The sequence below is a fragment of the Narcine bancroftii genome, chromosome 14 (assembly GCF_036971445.1).
Source record: "Narcine bancroftii isolate sNarBan1 chromosome 14, sNarBan1.hap1, whole genome shotgun sequence".
Classification (NCBI taxonomy): Eukaryota; Metazoa; Chordata; class Chondrichthyes; order Torpediniformes; family Narcinidae; genus Narcine; species Narcine bancroftii.
The window spans coordinates 62,705,972-62,724,531 of record NC_091482.1 but is presented as its reverse complement, the minus strand read 5'-3'; the positions used below and the strand labels follow the sequence as shown (position 1 = coordinate 62,724,531).

At 45.2% G+C, this 18,560-nt stretch overlaps 1 protein-coding gene across 9 annotated transcripts in view; it reads left to right on the top strand.

Annotated features, from left to right (window-relative positions):
• The window catches only part of LOC138749165 (A disintegrin and metalloproteinase with thrombospondin motifs 7-like), a 146,798-nt gene that overhangs the window by 122,293 nt on the left and 5,945 nt on the right, over window positions 1-18,560 (top strand). For 8 of the 9 annotated variants that reach the window (XR_011348461.1, XM_069910169.1, XM_069910170.1 and 5 more), the window contains 4 exons: window positions 240-392; window positions 4,277-4,450; window positions 9,479-9,625; window positions 11,184-11,343. Coding sequence is in view for 8 of the 9 variants with exons in the window: in XM_069910169.1 (XP_069766270.1) it covers window positions 240-392; window positions 4,277-4,450; window positions 9,479-9,625; window positions 11,184-11,343 (634 nt within the window). In the remaining variant the exon portion in view is untranslated. The remainder of the gene's footprint in view (window positions 1-239; window positions 393-4,276; window positions 4,451-9,478; window positions 9,626-11,183; window positions 11,344-18,560) is intronic. The other variant, XM_069910163.1, reaches the window with a different exon arrangement.

Genomic DNA, 18,560 nt, shown 5'->3' with positions numbered 1-18,560 from the left:
CCGATGACCCTTGCTGGACAAGGAGCATCAACCTCAAACATTAACCCGTGGTTCTCTCCACAGAGGCTGAATGAGCTGCGGAGCGTTTCCAGAACTTCCTATTTTTATTTCCGATTTGTAGTTTTCTTTCTCAGGATCCCAGCACACTTCCTGTTTCTCACCGGGTGGTTCGGTTTGAGGCTGGTTTGGGACTGGAATTGCTTTGCTTGGTTCACTGATTGTCTTGATGTGCTGTGCAGTGCTCCACTACATGTGGCCTGGGGGCAATATGGAGAACAGTGCAGTGTAGTTCTGGCACGGACAGCGACTGTGAGGGGACCAAGAGGCCAGCCCCTGCTCGGAGGTGCTACATCCGACCCTGCTCGGCCTGGCGTGTGGGCAACTGGACCAAGGTAAGCAGACATTTCCCTGGAGCCCCTCCAGAACCCTGCCAAGGAAGGGAATGTTAACCTGGACCACCTCCAGAACTATGACAAGGAAGGGGACATTAACCTGGACCATCTCCAGAACCTTTACAAGGAAGGGGGTGTTTCCCTAGACCATCTCCAGAACCCTTACAAGGAAGGAGACATTTCCATGGACCATCTCCAAAACCCTGCCAAAGAAAGGGACATTTATCTCAACCACCTACAGGAAAGTGGGAGTTATTTCATGTCTGCTGAATGACCCAGCCTGATGCTTTCTTTGGGGCATTTAAGAGACTCTTAGTCAGACAAAAGACAGAGGAAAAACCCAACACCCAACCCCAACCAACCAATTTTCCCTTGCAACCGCTGCAACTGTGTCTACTTGTCCCGCATCGGACTTGTCAGCCACAAACGAGCCTGCAGCTGACGTGGACATTACCCCTCCATAAATCTTCGTCCGAAGAAAGAAAGTCAGACACATACATGGACCTGTCTAAGAGTCTCATAATGTTTCAGCTCAGCTAACCTTGCCTCATAAGACTCATTTCCCAATCCAGGTAACATCCTGGTAAATCTCCACTGCACCATCTCCACAGCTTCCACGTCCTTCTATAACAAGGTACAGTACACAATACTCCAAGTGTGGTCTCACCAGAGATTTGTAGAGTTGTAACATGACCTTTTGACTCTTCAACTCAATCCCCCAACTAAAGAAGCCCAGCATCCCATAGGCTGGAAGGGAGAGAGGGAGGGTTTAGTATTTTTGGTAGAATATTGTGGCTGAAGGGCCTGTAGTGCACTGCAATGTTCTGTGTACTATGTTAAGACTGCTAGAGTTGTTTATGCTGACGTCTGTCCATGGTCTTACGTACGTAAGACCGAGACCACCCGCAAATTGGAGGAACAAGACCTTTACACTGGATCGCATTAATATCGACTTCTCTGGCTCTTGTTCAACCCACCCCCACTTCTTCCCCTGCCGCTTTTCCCTATCTCTGTCTCTCCATTCTGTCTCCTGTTGCACAAACATGATAAGTTCTTACCTAGTTCCTTATCATATCCAATTAATCCCTTTGGTCGGTCTGGATTCCTCCCCCAAGCCAGCATTGTCTGAATTCTGAGATGTCCTGTATCTGGCTCATTCCTTGAATAAGGGCTCAGGCCTGAAATGTCTTCATCTCCTATAGACGCTGTAATGACCGGCTAAGTTCCCCCAGCATTTCGGTGTGTTTTTACTATAATCACAGCGTCTGCAGACTTTCGTATCTCACTTAGAAATGTTTATTAACTACTGGTATCAAGGCAACAATGGACTCGCGATCCCAATTCAATGGCACGGATTTTGTTCTGAGAATTAACCATTCAGCCTCTGAGCTTCTGTGGCCCTATTGTGCCTTGCTGCTTCTGATCCTTTCATTTTCCTCAACACTAATGGTTAAAACCATCACTGGCCATCCATCCTCTACTGCACTAATTCACATTACCAAACAAGCCATCTCCAGGCTGTCCTCCACTTCTCCTGCTTGAGTTGTAACCTGGTCTTCCTGCCCTATTTTAATTGTTGCCCAGGGGTAAGAGGCAAGGTTTGTGAGCAGTTCTGGTTTGACAGTTTTTTCTCCTCAACTCCCCTGACAGGATCTCTCTTTACTCTCTCACTGTGAGAGGATTATTGATTTGTTTGGATGGATACATTTCACACCATGAAGCCACCTCACTAAATCCATAACTTCCTCCGTTAACAAAGTCTGCAGTGTCATTCCCTTCTACTGCTCCAAGGAGATCTTCCAGAACTCTGCCCAAGTAATTGCTCTTCATCAACCATGTGCTCCGCACAACGCTGAGACCACCAGGTCGAGCCACAAAAGCCCATTGATCCGTGCCCTCCCTCACTGGGTGGCTGCGAGTGAAAAGCAATGAGAAAGTAAGACTTTGGTCTTCAAGTGGATTGAGGATTGGCCAGGCAGCACTTGGTGCTGATGCATTAGTCCGATAGAGGGCACAAGGAGGGTCATTGAGCAGTGGGTCAATGATGGTTTGACCAATGCCCTCCCAGAATTGTGCATTTATCCCCGATGTATTGACAGATGCCCTGGTCAGTTTGATGCTCTTGAAACCTTGGTTAATGCTTTCCATTTCAGTCATTGTTCATACAGACAATTAGTGCCTTTCACCTTTCGTCCCCACTAACAGTCCTGCACAATCTTAAGTGTGACAAACAAATGAATTTATTGCATGCCATTTCATTTTTCATAACTTCTTCATTTACGCCAGTGGTTCTCAACCTTTTTCTTTCCACTCACATCCCACTTTAAGTAATCCCTATGCCATAGGTGCTCTGTGATTAGTAAGGGGTTGCTTAAGGTGGGTCCTCTACCGGCATCACCTATGGCTCCTAGAACGCTTCCATCAGCGCTGTTTCCGCTCCATCCTCAACATTCATTGGAATGACTTCATCACCAACATCGAAGTACTCGAGCTGGCAGAGTCCGCAAGCATCGAATCCATGCTGCTGAAGACCCAACTGCACTGGGTGGGTCACGTCTCCAGAATGGAGGACCATTGCCTTCTCAAGATCGTGTTCTATGGCGAGCTCTCCACTGGCCACCGAGACAGAGGTGCACCAAAGAAGAGGTACAAGGACTGCTTAAAGAAATCTCTTGGTGCCTGCCACATTGACCACCGCCAGTGGGCTGATATCGGCTCAAACGGTGCATCTTGGCGCCTCACAGTTCGGCGGGCAGCAACCTCCTTTGAAGAAGACCGCAGAGCCCACTTCTCAAAAGACAAAGGAGGAAAAACCCAACACCCAACCCCAACCAACCAATTTTCCCTTGGAACCACTGTAACCGTGCCTGCCTGTCCCGTATTGGACTTGTCAGTCACCAACGAACCTGCAGCAAACGTGGACATACCCCTCCATAAATCTTCGTCCGCGAAGCCAAGCCAAAGAAGAAAGAAAGGCTTAAGGTGGGATGTTAGTGGGAAGAAAAAGTTTGAAAACCACTGTTTAAATCGTCCCTAATTGACTCATGTAGAGCTCGTCGAAAGAACCAAAGACTTCTTGATCCAAACCAAGGCTTTTATTAGCAAAAGACAGGAGCTCTTCACAGGTGGCCGACCAGTCCGAATGATCCGACCTGGCTAGGGACACAACCCTTCAAGGCCCACACAGTAGGTGTGGCTAAGCTCTCAGCCAATCGCTGTAAGCACAGTCGTTACACTCTAGATACTGTAACTCTATACATTGGTGATAGGTCTGTACTATCACAACTCGTTATGTGTACGGTTTCATAACTCCAAAGGAAATGGGCCAATGACAATTTTTCTCAAGAAAAATATTTCAATAACAATTGGGTCTAGAGGAGTGATTCTCAACCTTCCCTTCCCACTCATATCCCACCTTAAGCAATCCCTTACTAATCACAGAGCACCTATGGCATAGGGATTATTTAAAGTGGCATGTGAGTGGGAAGGAAAAGGTTGAGAACCACTGGTTTACGCCCTGCTGTTCCCAATCTTCCCTTTCACTGACACCACTGTAGATGTACCATTCCCTCCATGTAGTCATTCTCAATGGGGGCCACAGCATATTTAAGCAAAAACCTTTTTTTCGTTACACCTCACAGAGCATGAATGTTTTTTTTGTGTAGTCGGTTGGAGAGAAGTACGGAAGAAACCAAATAAACTTGACTGCTTCACAGGGAAAGGGGGCCCATAAACTTTGAGTAGAGTCCATAGCCCAAAATAAGGTTGAGAATGGCTGGTCAGTGTGTACTATCTCAGACTCAGCTACAAACCTTTCTGAGGTCACTAACGCTCAGCATTCCTTGTGGCGTTCACACTAACAGAATTTCCATTGGCTCCCTCAGTGCTCCAAAAACTGTGGAGGTGGTGTGAAGATCCGCAGTGTCCAGTGTATAAACATCAGGGAGAGAAGGCCCCTGAGACCCTTCCACTGCCAACCCGTCCTTCATAAGCCTCCCACCAGCGTCGCCTGCAACTCCAAGCCTTGCATGGACTGGTACACGTCATCATGGGGAGAAGTAAGTAAACATCAACAGGGAATTCTTTAAGAACAAAGAGAGACAGAATGAGGTGTGGAGTCAGTTTATATGGGTCAAAACAACATTGTAGGCCAAAGAGCCTGTACTGTTCTATATTCTAGATCCGCATCTGTGAGAAAGAATTGTCTTTGTATCTTTGGGGTATCCAAATGTCCAGAATTATTCCTAGAATTAAATCTCACGTTGGAGATTGTAGTCTGGGAGAAAGAGCATTAAAAGAAAATCTGTGAAAATGCACCCACATAATGTCTTTTATCTTATGGATTTTAAGCTTTTTTTCAAGAACGAAGTGTGGTAACAATACTTCTGGGTCATCCCAGCATCCAGGTGCCCAAATTACTTCATTTCCTGAGCAACAACACCTTGTAGGGAGCTTGGACTATGTTGCCTTTGGAGTGATTTTTGCTGGATCTTCCAGGAAGTTCACTGGAGGGAGATTCCCATTGGATGGCTCATTAACTTTTCATGTCCTGCAGGCTGTGTGCACCAGAACAGACCTCCACCATGTGTTGATCTGCCACCAACCTTCCATCCCTGTGTGAGTTTCCGATGAGCCTGACCTCCACAGCCCACTCTCCTCCTTGGGCGAATGATTAGAATGGTCCCACCTCACCAATGCCACCGCCCCCCCCCCCCCCCCAGTGTCAACCACTCCATTGCAGGGCTCCCTACCCTGGCCACGAAGCATGCTTGAGCCCACCTACAACACCGCACTATTGCCGCCCAACCTCATTTCTCCATGCACCATTCCCTGAAAGTGTCTTGACACCCCATGCACTTGGTGAACAGGAATTTCTGGCTGGGATTCCCTCTGACTATCAGGCTTTAGGAATCGGAAAAGTAAACCAGAAAGGCTGTCCGAGAAACGAGGTAAGCAATGGTCCATGCATTTTCCAGTCAGCCACAGGTGCTCTTTTGTGCTGAGATGTTCGTGTGACAAGGCCTCCTGGCCAAGCCCGTTGCAGACCCAAGCAATTGAAACAAATGTCACCAGGGTTGAGGAAAGGTGATGCTCCTCAACTTACAATGGGGTTACATTCCGATAAACCCATCCATTGTTAGTGGAAAGAAAAATCGTACGTCGAAACATAATATAGTACCTGGTATTGGTGGTGCTGTTGACAATTAATAACAAGTGTTAAGATGTATGGGTACTCACCATTAACATGAAAGCACACCAGGGATCAAGAATGTTTGAAGCATTGAACTAAAACTAATTGGTGGATGGTGAAGATCTAAAGCGACAAGGTCAGCAATTTCTCTCTCCTTGAGAACAGTTTGTAGAACACACTGCAACATTGATACTTGGTGAGGGCGCTGGGACATCGACACTTGGTGAAGACCCTGGGGCATCGACACGGTTTTCTTCAGGAAGACATCAATTTTTGACTGGACAGTTTGTTTCTTCTTTTCATTGTAAATTTCTCTGTAGCAAACAAGAGCATCGTGTATCTGCCTGTTGGACTTTGCAAATCTCTGTAATTGACTTCCATTTCTTCCAACATCCGTACGCCACTGTTGATGTAGCGAGCGCCTCAGCAGTCTTCTTGTTGCGAATTTTACTGGTTCTTCGGGTATAACTTCTGCTTCCTCAGCCTCGGTTTATTTATTTCTTGCTTCCTCCATTTTGATTAGCTCCTCATTGGAAAGTTCTTCAGCCTCAACGCTTGTGAACATCCTCTTCATCCATTTCCAATTCCAGCTGTTTCTCAGGCACTGATATCTTGCTATTTATTTCATCAACAGTAGAATCTTTGTTAAAGCTTTTAAAAGTCATCACAAATGTCTTGAAAACTTTCTTCCAAATGCCGTTCATGCACTGCTTTGCGACTTCTTCCCATGCTGCAGTGATGTTTCAGAATGTTAAAACCTTTCCAAAACTCTAGGACACATTCAGTAAGTTCGACAATGGGGAAATCGTTCAGCGTAAATTGTTCACTTTGAACGCAGCTATTGTGCCTTGGTCCATTGGTTGAATGAGTGCGGTTGTGTTTGGTAGCAAAAGCACAAGGTTTACGTCAGGATACGTGTCACCAGAATAAGGAAAATGTTAGATGTTGTAGGAATGTTGTCTTACGAAGAGTTGAAAATAAGAAAACAGAAATGGAAAAGGAGGAAAGGTAATGATGGAAAAACGGAAAGAGAAGATAAACAAAATATAAAAGGGCTACGCTGAACTATATGTCTTTAAATATTAATGGAATACATAACCAAATTAAAAGGAAGAAACTACCAAATTTAAATGAATAAATGTATTCCATTAGAAAAAAAAATAACATATTGGTTAAGAAATAATATTGAAATATTCGAACAAGTATAGGAGCCTTACATTAAATACAATAGCGAAAACCTACCGGGGACAAACATTACCTAAGTTGATAGAAGGAGAAGGAAAGAAAAGAATGGACTCAGTAGAATTTCTGGTGTAATTTTGTTGAATGACAACATTGTCTGACTGGATTAATGCAACCTAGATTGTATACCTAAAATGGATGAGAGGGGGGGGTGGGGGGGTGGTTTGGGAGGAAAGGGGGGGGGGAGAAAAAGTCACTGTATATGTGTGAAAAGAAATAGTGTATATCATGGCTAATGTGATTTATGGTGTGAAAAATAAAAAAATTTAAAAAAAAAAAAAAAAAAAGGATACGTGTCACCGAGATGTTGTGGATGCCCTCGAGCATTGTCTAAAATCAGTAGAATCTTGAATGGGATGTTGTTTGGATGACAGTATTCTTTTGCCTGGGGAATAAAACCAGTCTCCAAATAATGCTAATGTCATCCAGGCTTTCTTGCTATGGCAATAATAAACAGGAAGTGAATACTTGCTCATATTCTTTAATGCTTTAGGCTTCTCGGATTGGTAGATTAGGAAAGGTTTCAATTTGAACCCTGCAACATGTCCACCCAAAAGCAGCCTTACACGGTCTTTGAATGCCTTGAATCCTGCCGTTGTCTTGGCCTCTTTGTTAAAAATATTTTATTTAAAATTTTAAATCACATAACATTGATTATAATATATTGATACAAACATCACATGATTAAATACAATTCCCTCAACCACCCTCCTTCCCTACCCACCTACAAAGAAAAGGGAGATGATCAATAAAAGCAATCATATTCAAACCTTTTAGCTGTGGAAGTGGAGACATCCCACCGAAGCGGACCAAGAAATCAAATTTTAACACCAATAGCTTTTAAATATGGGCTCCACACTTTAACAAAGGAAAAAGTATTTATCTCTCAAGTTACACGTTATCTTTTTTAAAGAAATACAAGCTTTCATTTCGCCATCTTTTCCTAGTTAAAACCAAATCAGATTTCCATGTAATAGCTAAACATTTTTTAGTAACAGCCTCTTGATGAACGTAGCTACGCTCCGGCATACACCCCCAAAGCCCGTTTCATCAACATTAATTATTTGTTCTGGCATATACACAGCTCTTCCTTAAAAGCTTCAGTATCGGCAATTGCTGCCTCACCACTAACCTTCACATTATGCAAATTTTGGTGCCTTTTGAGCATTGGAACCACCCGTGACTTGCTGTAAACGTTTACGTGTACGTAGGATCATTACCATGCTCTTTAAGTGAATCAAAAAGATGTCTTGCTTTAGCCTGCATCGTCCAAAGGCAAAGCAGTAACCGCTTTTGTATTTGATCTTCCATCTGTGAGACAAGTAATCTTTCCATGTCATCAATTGGCCCAGCTCTTTTCTTCGGGATAATAGTGGAATTCACCAACGCTGACAATTTCACTGCGTCACCGATTCCTCTCTTATCCTTTAAGATGGTCGAGATTGTTGTTGCTAAGTCCAAACTCACATGCAATAGCCATTACCGTCCGGCTGGGCTGCCTTCATGCTGAGCAGGTATCTTGAGTATCGCCTCCAGAGTAGTTGCTTTCCTCTTCTCCTTCTCACCAGAAGCAGGAGACACACATTGGTGTTTAGTAGACATGATGGTTTGGAAAAATACAAAATAAAAAAAAATGCTTTCAACACAGTATCGGTTGTTTATGCTACGGAGACTGCGTGCGTGGCTGAGTGGAATCCGTGGCTCGCCGCCAACGCCCAGCATTGCGAGAGAGTATCGTACCACATATCGCGAGCGTGGGAACAGATTGAAATTCAAAATTTGAAGTACGGATTCAACCGAATACATATCGCTTTTGTACCATTGGACCGTTGAACCATTGTAAGTAGAGGAGCATCTATATAAGGGAAGGAGGTGCTGAGATAAGATGGCCATTGATGGGGGAGACTAGAGCTAGGGGACAAAGCTTCAAGATCCAGGGTAGTAGATTTAGGACAGATGAGGAGGAACTACTTTTCCCAGAGGGTGGGGAATCTTTGGAATTCACTGCCCACTGAAACAGTGGAGACTACCTCAGTAAATATATTTAAGATGAAGATGGATAGATTTTAGTAGGGGAATTGAGGGTTATGGGAAAGTAGGTGGAGATGAGCCTGTCATCAGATCAGCCATGGCGAAGAAGGCTTAACGGGCCAGATTGTCTGCGATTGCTCCTATTTCTAATGTTCTTATGATGGCTCCTCCACATCATGTTGCCTTCCTGTGGCCCTGGAGTCACATCCAGGCCAGAGCACCTGATTCCCATCCAGCAGATTAATGATCAAGCTAAATTCCAGTTGCGGTTTCTACTAGTTGCCACATCTCCTGGCTCCTGCAGTGGATGGAGACGCAAAAGCTGCCAATGAACCCTGAGCAAATGTTGAGCTGGTGGAAGAACTCCAGGAGTTAGGCAGCATCTGTGGGGAGAAATGGCCAGGTGATGTTTCAGGTCTTTTGAACTCTTGTCTCCGGGTCATTAGCCCAGGTTGTTAAACCAGTAACTCAACCAAAGCGGCACAGTTAAATATCAAACTACTACAATGCCAGCAACTCGTGATTGAATCTGGTAGTCTCTGTGAAGAGTTTGGACATTCTCCCGTGTCTGCGTGGAGATGAGTGAGATGTGTGTTGGATTTACTCTGTCTGATTCATGCAGTGTTCGGAGACCTGTGGTGGAGGCATCCAGCAGAGGCTGGTCATATGCCCAGAGTTCGGCAATTGCGATGAGACACTGCAGATGAACAGCTCCAGGGCATGCAACGTCCAGCCCTGCACCAAGTGGATGAAGGGCTCCTGGGGACGGGTGAGGTCACGTCTGTACCTTGGATGGAGGGTTCATGGGGACAGGTGAGATCATGTCTGTACCATGGACAAAGGGTTCGTGGGGACGGGTGAGATCACATCTGTACTGTGGTGGATGGAGGGTTCGTGGGGACAGGTGAGATCACATCTGTACTGTGGATGGAAAGTTCCGGAGATGAGTGAGATCACGCCTGTAATGCTAGATGAGGACCAAGCTTCTTTGTACAGATATCAAGACAAAGTTCAAAGCTCAGATTTATTGTCAGAGTACATACATGACATCATGGACAGCCTGAGATTCTTCTTCCTTTGGGGCGGACAGAATTTCTATTTATTGGTAGAGCAAAAAAAAAACTTTTCAAGAAAAATATACGTGCACAAAGGAGAGAAATATAAACAGGAAGGAAGTGCAAACAAACTGTGTGAAAAAGAAAATAAATATTCAATAAGAAATAGTGTGCAAAGTAAGAGTCCTAAAATGGGTCCCTGACTGAGTTTGTTAAATGATTTTCTTAAATGAGTTTAAGAACTCAATTCTTAATTGTTTCTTAAATGAGTCCCTGATTGAGTTTGTTGCTGAGGAGTCTGATGGTGGAGGGGTAGGTAGCAGCTGTTCCTGAACCTGGTGGTGTGAGTCTTGTGGCACCGATACCTCTTCCCTGATGGCAGCAGTGAGAACAGAGCGTGCGCTGGGTGGTGTGGATCCTTGATGATTGCTGCAGTTCTCCGTCTGCAGCGTTCCCTGTAGAAGTTCTCGTTGAGGGGCAGCTTTTACCTGTGATGTCCTGGGCTGTGTCCATTTCCTTTTGCAAGGCTTTACTCTCAGGGGTATTGGTGTCCCCCATACCAGGGGCATGATGCAGCCAGTCAGCACACTGTGGCAGAGCTGACCCTTGACCTCCCTTCCCCTCTATACCAGTACTAACACTCTTTGTGAACGCCACAGTGGTCTCTTTCCGGAGGAAGGGCTCATGTCCGAATCAGTGACTGCCTTTTACCTCCTGTGGATGCTGCGTGAATGGGAATTCCTGTTAGGATCTTTGCAGCAGTTCTGAGTACTCCCCATGGATAGTTTTGAGCTACAGGAAAGGCCAGAGTTCATGGCCATCCCTACTTGCTGTTGAGCAGGTGCAGTCAAGATCGAGATTTCTAGGGTTTAGACCCAGTGCTGACAGAGGGGAGGTGATGGAGTTGGGGTGAGACCTGGAAGAGGGGAGGTGATGGAGTTGGGGTTCGACCTGGAAGAGGGGAACTGGCAGGGGGGGTGGTGTTGCCCTGTCCTGCTGCCCTCGTTCCTCATGGTGGCAGATGATGTGGGAATGGCCATGGTGAGTGGCTACAGGGCACTTTGTCAATGACGCACTGTGAGCTTAGGGCTATCTGGTGGGATTGTAATGGGCTGACACCCAGCTGGACTCTTGTATCTGGTCTAAACATTGAACTCTGGAGCTTATGTCCGACTGAACTTTGAACTCTGAAGCTTGTGTCCGACTGAACTTTGAACTCTGGTGCTTGTATCTGACTGAACTTTGAACTCCAGTGCTTCTGCCCCACAACAGTGCACTGCCAGCTGCGGTGGAGGGATCCAGCGACGGCTGGTGAAGTGCGTCAACATGGTGACGGGGCAGACAGAGGAAGACAGTAACCGGTGTGACCATGAACCCTGGCCCGAGAACACGCAGAAATGTAACCTGCAGGGGTGCAATGCCACCGACCACAGTGAGTCCTCGAGCAATGAACAGGCTTGGTACAGTGTCTTGTGTCCAGTAAGGCACCGTTTAAATTGTCATCCTGGCATGTTTTTCACACAGCCGCTGCATTCCGGGAAATTATTCCCAATTTTACGCAACGCAGTTGATGTAAAAAGATCGTATCAGGAATCCCCTTTCCAAAATTTTACCTCCGTGACCCCTAGACATTCTTGTTTTTTTTACATAGAACTTGCATGATTTTTCCGTTTTGAAGTGTCTCTCTACCTTTTTCCGGGAGTGGCTGTTCACGCAGGAACGACCAAAACTCCAAATATCCGTATCACCCCACGAGTTTGGACAGAATACCTAAAGTGCTACTTGCAGGTGAGAAATTTTTTACAGGTTTAATTACCAAATTTTCCCATGGCTTGTGAATCTAACATGCTGGGTGTAATTTTCAAATTACAACCCTCCCAGAAGGGTTTCATAATCTTTATATATGATATGCTTTCAAAATTGCATCAGGTTTCCCTTGATAAGATTCTAAGAGGATGATCTACAGTTTTCTATTACAGACCAAAATTGGGATTTGATTCTTAAATTAGTTCACACTTCTTCACTATGTGCTCGACATTCTCTTAATCAGTTCAAAGTTGGACATCGGGCTTGCATGTCTAAAGATAAATTATTCCGTGTATTTCCTGGTCTAAATGCCACAGATGTAACGACAGGAAAGTAACCTTGATACATATGTTCTGGTTCTGTCGAGCTCTTGAACCTTATTGGAGGGAGATTTTTGTGTTTTGTCAATAATATTATGTGTTAACTTTGAACCTAATCCTTTAACAGCTTTGTTTGGAGCATTAGATGATATTAAGGAGCTATGTTCTTCATCTGATCATCAAGTCATACTCTTATGGCATGAAGAGCAATCCTACTTAGATGGAAAGATCCTGTTCTACCCACTAGAACTCAGTGGTTATTATCATGTCATGTCTTAATTTAGAAGATCAGGTGTTCCGCTTTGTAAGCTGACATCATAAAATTTGGAGCAGGGTCGGTGCCAGAACGAATATTAGAGGTGGGCATAAGTGTGTTAGAGGGGGGGCTTGTTCAGCTGGAGGTGGGGGGGGGGGGGCTGCTAGCTGGGACCGACCTGTTGACGGGTGATTGGGGGTGGGTTGCTTTTGGATGCTGGGACTACCTGTCGTTAACTTTGTCTGCCCCCTCCGAGGTACGAGACAAGGGCGCTCCTTTGATTGCTTGAGGCAATGCTTGACGCACGCCGTGACAGGGCCTGGGGCAGGTGGAGAGTGGGTCAAGCTAGACCCACCAGAGACACAGGAGAGGGGGTGGGGGAGGATCTGACAGTAAGTGATAGTCGCGACCTTATTGGGGGGTGCACAGCACCTCGTTCGGGGGGGGGGGGTGGGGGTGCAGTACCTGCAGATGCCCCTCCCTTGGCACCAACCCAGATTTGGACCATTTTTGTGCGCATTCAATCTGTTAGTATTGATCATTGATTGTATTTATTTCTGTACATGGTTTTTCCTTCAGTTAGTTATGTTTTAGAGATTCAGTAGATATACTATAGGTAGATTATAGAACTATATTACCTTTAATTTTATGTCAACACATCCCAGGATTTTTTGATAGGGGGTTAGAGTTCTTTGGGTTTTTTTGCATTCTGACCACCTTGTGTGGGGAAGGGGTTTATCGTTATTGTTTTATTTTTGGAAATGTACTTGTATTCTATATATCTGGTAACCATGTGTTCTCTGTACAATGTGTTCTTGTACCTGAGGAGCAGCCATTTGCCTCCTATTTATTTGCCTGCTCTTCACGAATCACCTGCAGTTCAGGGGATCCAGGAAAATGTCTAGGGGTCGCGGAGGTAAAATTTCAGAATGGGAATTCCTGTTAGGATCTTTTTAAACAGCCTGTGCTCTGGAAAATTAGGAACAATTTCCTGGAACACAGCGGCTGTGTTTAAAAATAAAACCCATAATTTTAACAGATCGCCTGCAGTCTAAACTGAACTGAACAATGGGCTAGTGCGTAGGACGTTAATGCCACTCTCTGGGTGTGCCATCTACGCTCGTGGGGTGACACGGATATTTGGAGTTTAAGTCGTCCCTGTGTGAATGGCCACTCCCTGGGAGGTGGGGAGGCACTTCAGAATGGAAAAATCACTTAAGTTCTTTGATTTAAAAAAACATGTGCACACAGTAAAGCTTCCAGATCAACATTCCAGAATTCAGGATAAACATTGCCCAAGGAAACTTTTCTCCTCTTTAAAATAGCACTTGGGATCTATTGTGTTCACTGAGATGTAGTGGAGATGAGATGATGATAACATTTATTGCCATATACATCAGTACAATGTACCAAAATTCCTTATTTGCTGCAGACACACAGATGCACCAGCAATGAAAGCATAAATTAAATTACCACACGATTCCAAGTAAATCATTACATACCAGTATTTAATAAAAAAAGTCTACCTCATAACAACTTTAATCCCCAGGAAGTGCCCCAGGTCTCCTGCTGCCAGTTGTAAATCAGTCCATGAGACTGGAAGAGGGGACCCACACCTCAGGCACATTTTTCAGGTAAACAAAGCACTCAGAGTGGTTGTGAATGGCTCCTGATTGTCCAGACTGTGGCAGACAAGCAAGTGTCAATCCATCTCCAAGCATTCACAACAGGTGTGGCTTTGAGGGGCAGGGTTGGGGGGTGGGGGGGGTTCTTGTGTCAAAGTTATATTTCCAACCAGCCCACAGAAAAACTTAGTCACAAAACAAACACAAAACACACAAGACTCACAAAACTTCAATCTGCAGAGGGGAACGTCAGTGGGGTGGGGGTGAGGAGAGCACGGCAGTGGCACATGTAGGGCTGGTGAAACATTCCATATAAACAGGACCTCTTGCTCTTAAGGTAAAGCAGCCTGAGAGGCCAGAGCAGGGAGTGAGGGGCCGGGGAGGAAGAGAGTGATGGGCCAGGGAGACTGAGGGGCTGGAGAGATGTAGTTCTGGGGAAAGTGAGAGTTCAGGAAGAGTGAACTGCCCAGGTTTCACATTTGTGTCACAATTTGATTAAATGTAATTCTCCTTGCACAGTAAAGAGACAAAGTGGATATTTTTGAAAAAAGTAGCACACGTCGGTTGCAACGTGTTTGAGGCAGAGAACCCTTTGTAAATGTCATTGCAGCCCTGTCATGCGGAGTTTATGGACTCTGTAAATCCCACTATCAGCCAATGGCTGAACTGCCAGTTGGGGAGGGAGGGCTCTCAGCAGAAGGGGGGTGATGCTCCGATATCAAAGGTGCTGAACGTTTGTGAGTTTGGCAATGTAGATCTAAATTTTCTCTCAGACATTTTTCCTCATGATGAAGACCACATCACTTTGGTTGGGGAATAAGAATTGCACGTTGGTATTAAGATAGAAAAGATAAAGAAAGTATTCACAAGGATCCTACCCAGGATTGGAACTCTCAAGTAGGCGAGGCCTGGAGGGCCTAACCATTGACAGCAGTACAAAGTCATGAGGGGTTTCGATTAGCCCAGCATAGGGGAGTCTACAACTAAAGGGCAGAGTTTTAGGGTGAGTGGGGAAAGATATAAATGGGACATAAGGGGCAACTATTGCCCAGAGAGGGCAGTGGGTGTATGGAAGGAGCTACCACACAAAGAGACGGGGATAATTTCAACATCTGAAAGGTATTGAAACAGGTACGTGGACAGGAGAGGTTGAGAGAGAATCGGTTCGTGAGACATACTCTTATCTGAGCCCCTCATGAATCTGTAAACCAATGTTCATGTGAGTTTATTGTCATACAGAAGCACCAAAATTCTTCTATTTTGTAGCCCCCACAGGGACGCAAGAAACACTGACTGCAACATTAAAAATTAAATTACCACCGTGCCAAGGCAGGAAAGGAGATAATAAATATCAGATAAACAACTTTTGACAGTTGTAGTTAGCGCAAGAGAAAAATAGTGAGGTTTCCTGTCAGCTTCCTAAGGCCCAGAGATGAGTGTTCACCTACCATCACCGAACCCTCCAGTACTGGTTACAATTCAGTGGTTTGTCAACCTTTTTCATTCCACTCACATACCACTTTTAAGTGGAAGGTATAAGAACCACTGCGCTCGGCCCAATTGTTACTGAAATATTTTGCTTGAGAAAAATGATTATTGGTCCATTTTCTTTGGAGTTATGAAGCCATGCACATAACGAGTCACTTAGGGATGATTAAAACAGTGGTTTTTCAAACTTTTTCTTTCTAATCACAGAGCACCTATGGTATGGGGATTACTTATGTGAGTGGAAAGAAAAAGGTTGAAAACCACTGGGTTACATGGTTGGAAATCTGTTTTGCACCCTTTGCTTCATGCTTCCTGTAGCAAGGTAATCAGAACTGCACGCAGAACTTCAAATGCACTCTTAACAACATCTTTTTATTAATTTAGACGTACAGCACGGTAACGGGCCCTTCTTGCCCATGAGCTCGTGCCACACAATTACACCCAATTGACCGACAACCCCGTTCATTTTTGAAGGGGAGGGAGGAGGAAACCAGAGCACCTGGAGAAACCCACGCAGACACGGGGAGAACATGCAAAAACCTTACAGACAGCGCCAGATTCAAACCCTGGCGCTGTAGTAGTGTTGCGTTAACCTCTACGCTAGCCGTGCCACGCTTGTACAAGTCGGTGCAGAATCCCAAGCGAGGCAGTGCCTGGTCTCCTCATGTCAACACTCCGCAAATCTCTGTCCCATTTAAAAATCACTGAGGTAATCCGATGCATGTCACCCAGTCACAGTTGTGTTAAAGAGATCAGGAGCTCATTAACTGGGTGGGGGGGGGTGTTCCAATGCTGATTTATTTGTGTTCCCCAACACATCACTGAGCAGCAGAATATTCAATTAGCAGCCAATGGCTTTTATGTTTCTTAGATCAAGGAGATGTCTCCAACTGAGGCTAATTATCGACAATTGTCCACACAACATTGCATTATCACTGTTACCCATCTAGGGAGCTCCCAGGATTTCAATTGTGTCAACACAACATTCCTGCCTCTGAATTAGTGTTAGTGCAATTACTTCTCTTCATTCGACCTGCACATGGAATCACTGCTGTGCCTAAGGCAGGGGCAGGAGTTGGCCATCCGGCCCGTAGAGCATGCTCCCCTATTCAGTCAGGCCGTGGCTGATCTGGCCGTGGACTCTGGGCTATGTTCCCCATCACCCTAATAGAATTGGAGGATATAGGTGCAGAAGAAGGCCACTCAGCCCCTCAAGTCTGCTTCAACATTCTACGGCACTACAGTTAACATAGTGATTAGCGCAATGCTATTACAGCGCCAGCGACCAGGAATGGGCTTCAGATTCTGCACTGTCTGTGAGGAGTTTGCACGTTCTCCCTGTGTCTGCGGGGGTTTCATTTGGGTGCTTCAGTTTCCTCCCACCCTTCAAATTGTACGGGGGCCTGTAGGTTAATTTGGTGTAATTGGGTGATACAGACTCGTGGGCCTGTTACCGTGCTGGGCGTCTAAATTTGCCATCATGCGACCTCAGCCAACACTGCTCTCCACACCCCTCGATCCCGTCAGCCATCAGGGCTACCTCAACCATGCCAAACAAAGTGGCCACAACAGCTTTCTGGGGTTGGGAGAGAAGTGCTTCAACACCAGAGGTGCCATTTTCAGCTGAACTGTTGAACTAAAAATCTGCTTCACCCTCTGCGATTTTACAAGCACAAAAATTCCAAAGCACCCCAGCTTGTGAGTCGTAATCCAGTTTTAGAAATGCTCTCTTTGAACATGGAGTATGTTGGCAAGATCCCCTAAGGGGTATTAGGCAGTGGAGTTTACCAGTTTTCACAGATAATACAATTTTTTTAAACATAGAATTTATGTTTTTTTCCTGTTCAAAAATGCTTCTACCTTCCGGAGTGGCTGTTCACACACGAATGACCAAAACTCAAAATCTTTGTCTTCTTACATGAGTTTAGACAGCGTACCGCAAGTGTGGTAAGTAAAGAGGCAGGACTTGCAAATACCTGCTATTCATTAGCCCGTTGTTTCCTGCTGTTAACTTTAGGCTGCAGGCGTTCCACATTTCGGAGTGAGAATGAGTCCCTCATTCCCGTTCTGGTCTTTTTACACAGACTACATTCTGTAAATTTGGGATTAATTTCCCAAACACAGCAGCTTCATTGAAGTGTCTTCATTGCAATGTCTCCTGTGACAAACTGGAGAAACTCAGCAGGTCACACAGTGTCCATAGGAAGGAAAGGGTGACCAACATTATGGGCCTGAGCCCTTCGTTGATAGTTGAATCATGTATCTGGTGGAACTGGAGGTGGAAGATGTCTCAATTTGCTTCACTTAATTGATGACCTTATATTTTTAATGTTTTAGATGTCTTCATATTTCAGCCTTTGGGAAATTGGAGTGGAGTGGAATTATTTCCAGCTTTTATAAGAGCCTGATACCTTCTGCTCCCTCTGCCAATCGCTACTTGGGTCTTTCCACTACCTGATTTCTCCCTCTCCCCACCGTCCTTCCTCTGCTCGCACACATCATCTCCCTGCATGCCCACTGACCCACACTTGCTGCTTTAAATCTTATCTCCTTACCTGTCTAATTATATTTGCTGCGGACATTCATTTGACAATCTCTTCTATGAGGTAATTAGGATACTTCTTCTGACAAATGTACAACAGTTATCCAGAATTTAAAAAAATAATGCGGAAATAAATAGGAGTGGCAAACTGCACCACTCCATTATCAAACCAGCGTCCGTTGTTGCGGGAGCCCTCAGGATCAGGAATTTCCAGGTGGGGGGGCACAAAAAACTCTGGGAGGCATGTGACTTCAGAGGTCAGGTGATTGTGATAGCGCGCCAACTGGAATTATTTAAACTGCTTGCGAAGACGCCATTAAACTGTTCTGTTGGATCAGCTCACGGACAACTTCTGTTCTTTATTCACTGCACCACTCGCTACAAGGTAAAAATATGGAAGTTTAAAATTGCCACATCTTGTCGTTAGTTCTCCATTCACACTCATGCAATCTTAAGCAACCGGAAAATTTATTTATTCGGCAGCTACCAATTCCCCATAGGTGCAGGAGTTTTACTGTATAACTCCTGGTTATACAGTAAACCGCAACCCCTTCCAACCATCCCCCCAATCCCTACCAAGTTCCCCCACCCCATCCATCCATCTCCCAACCC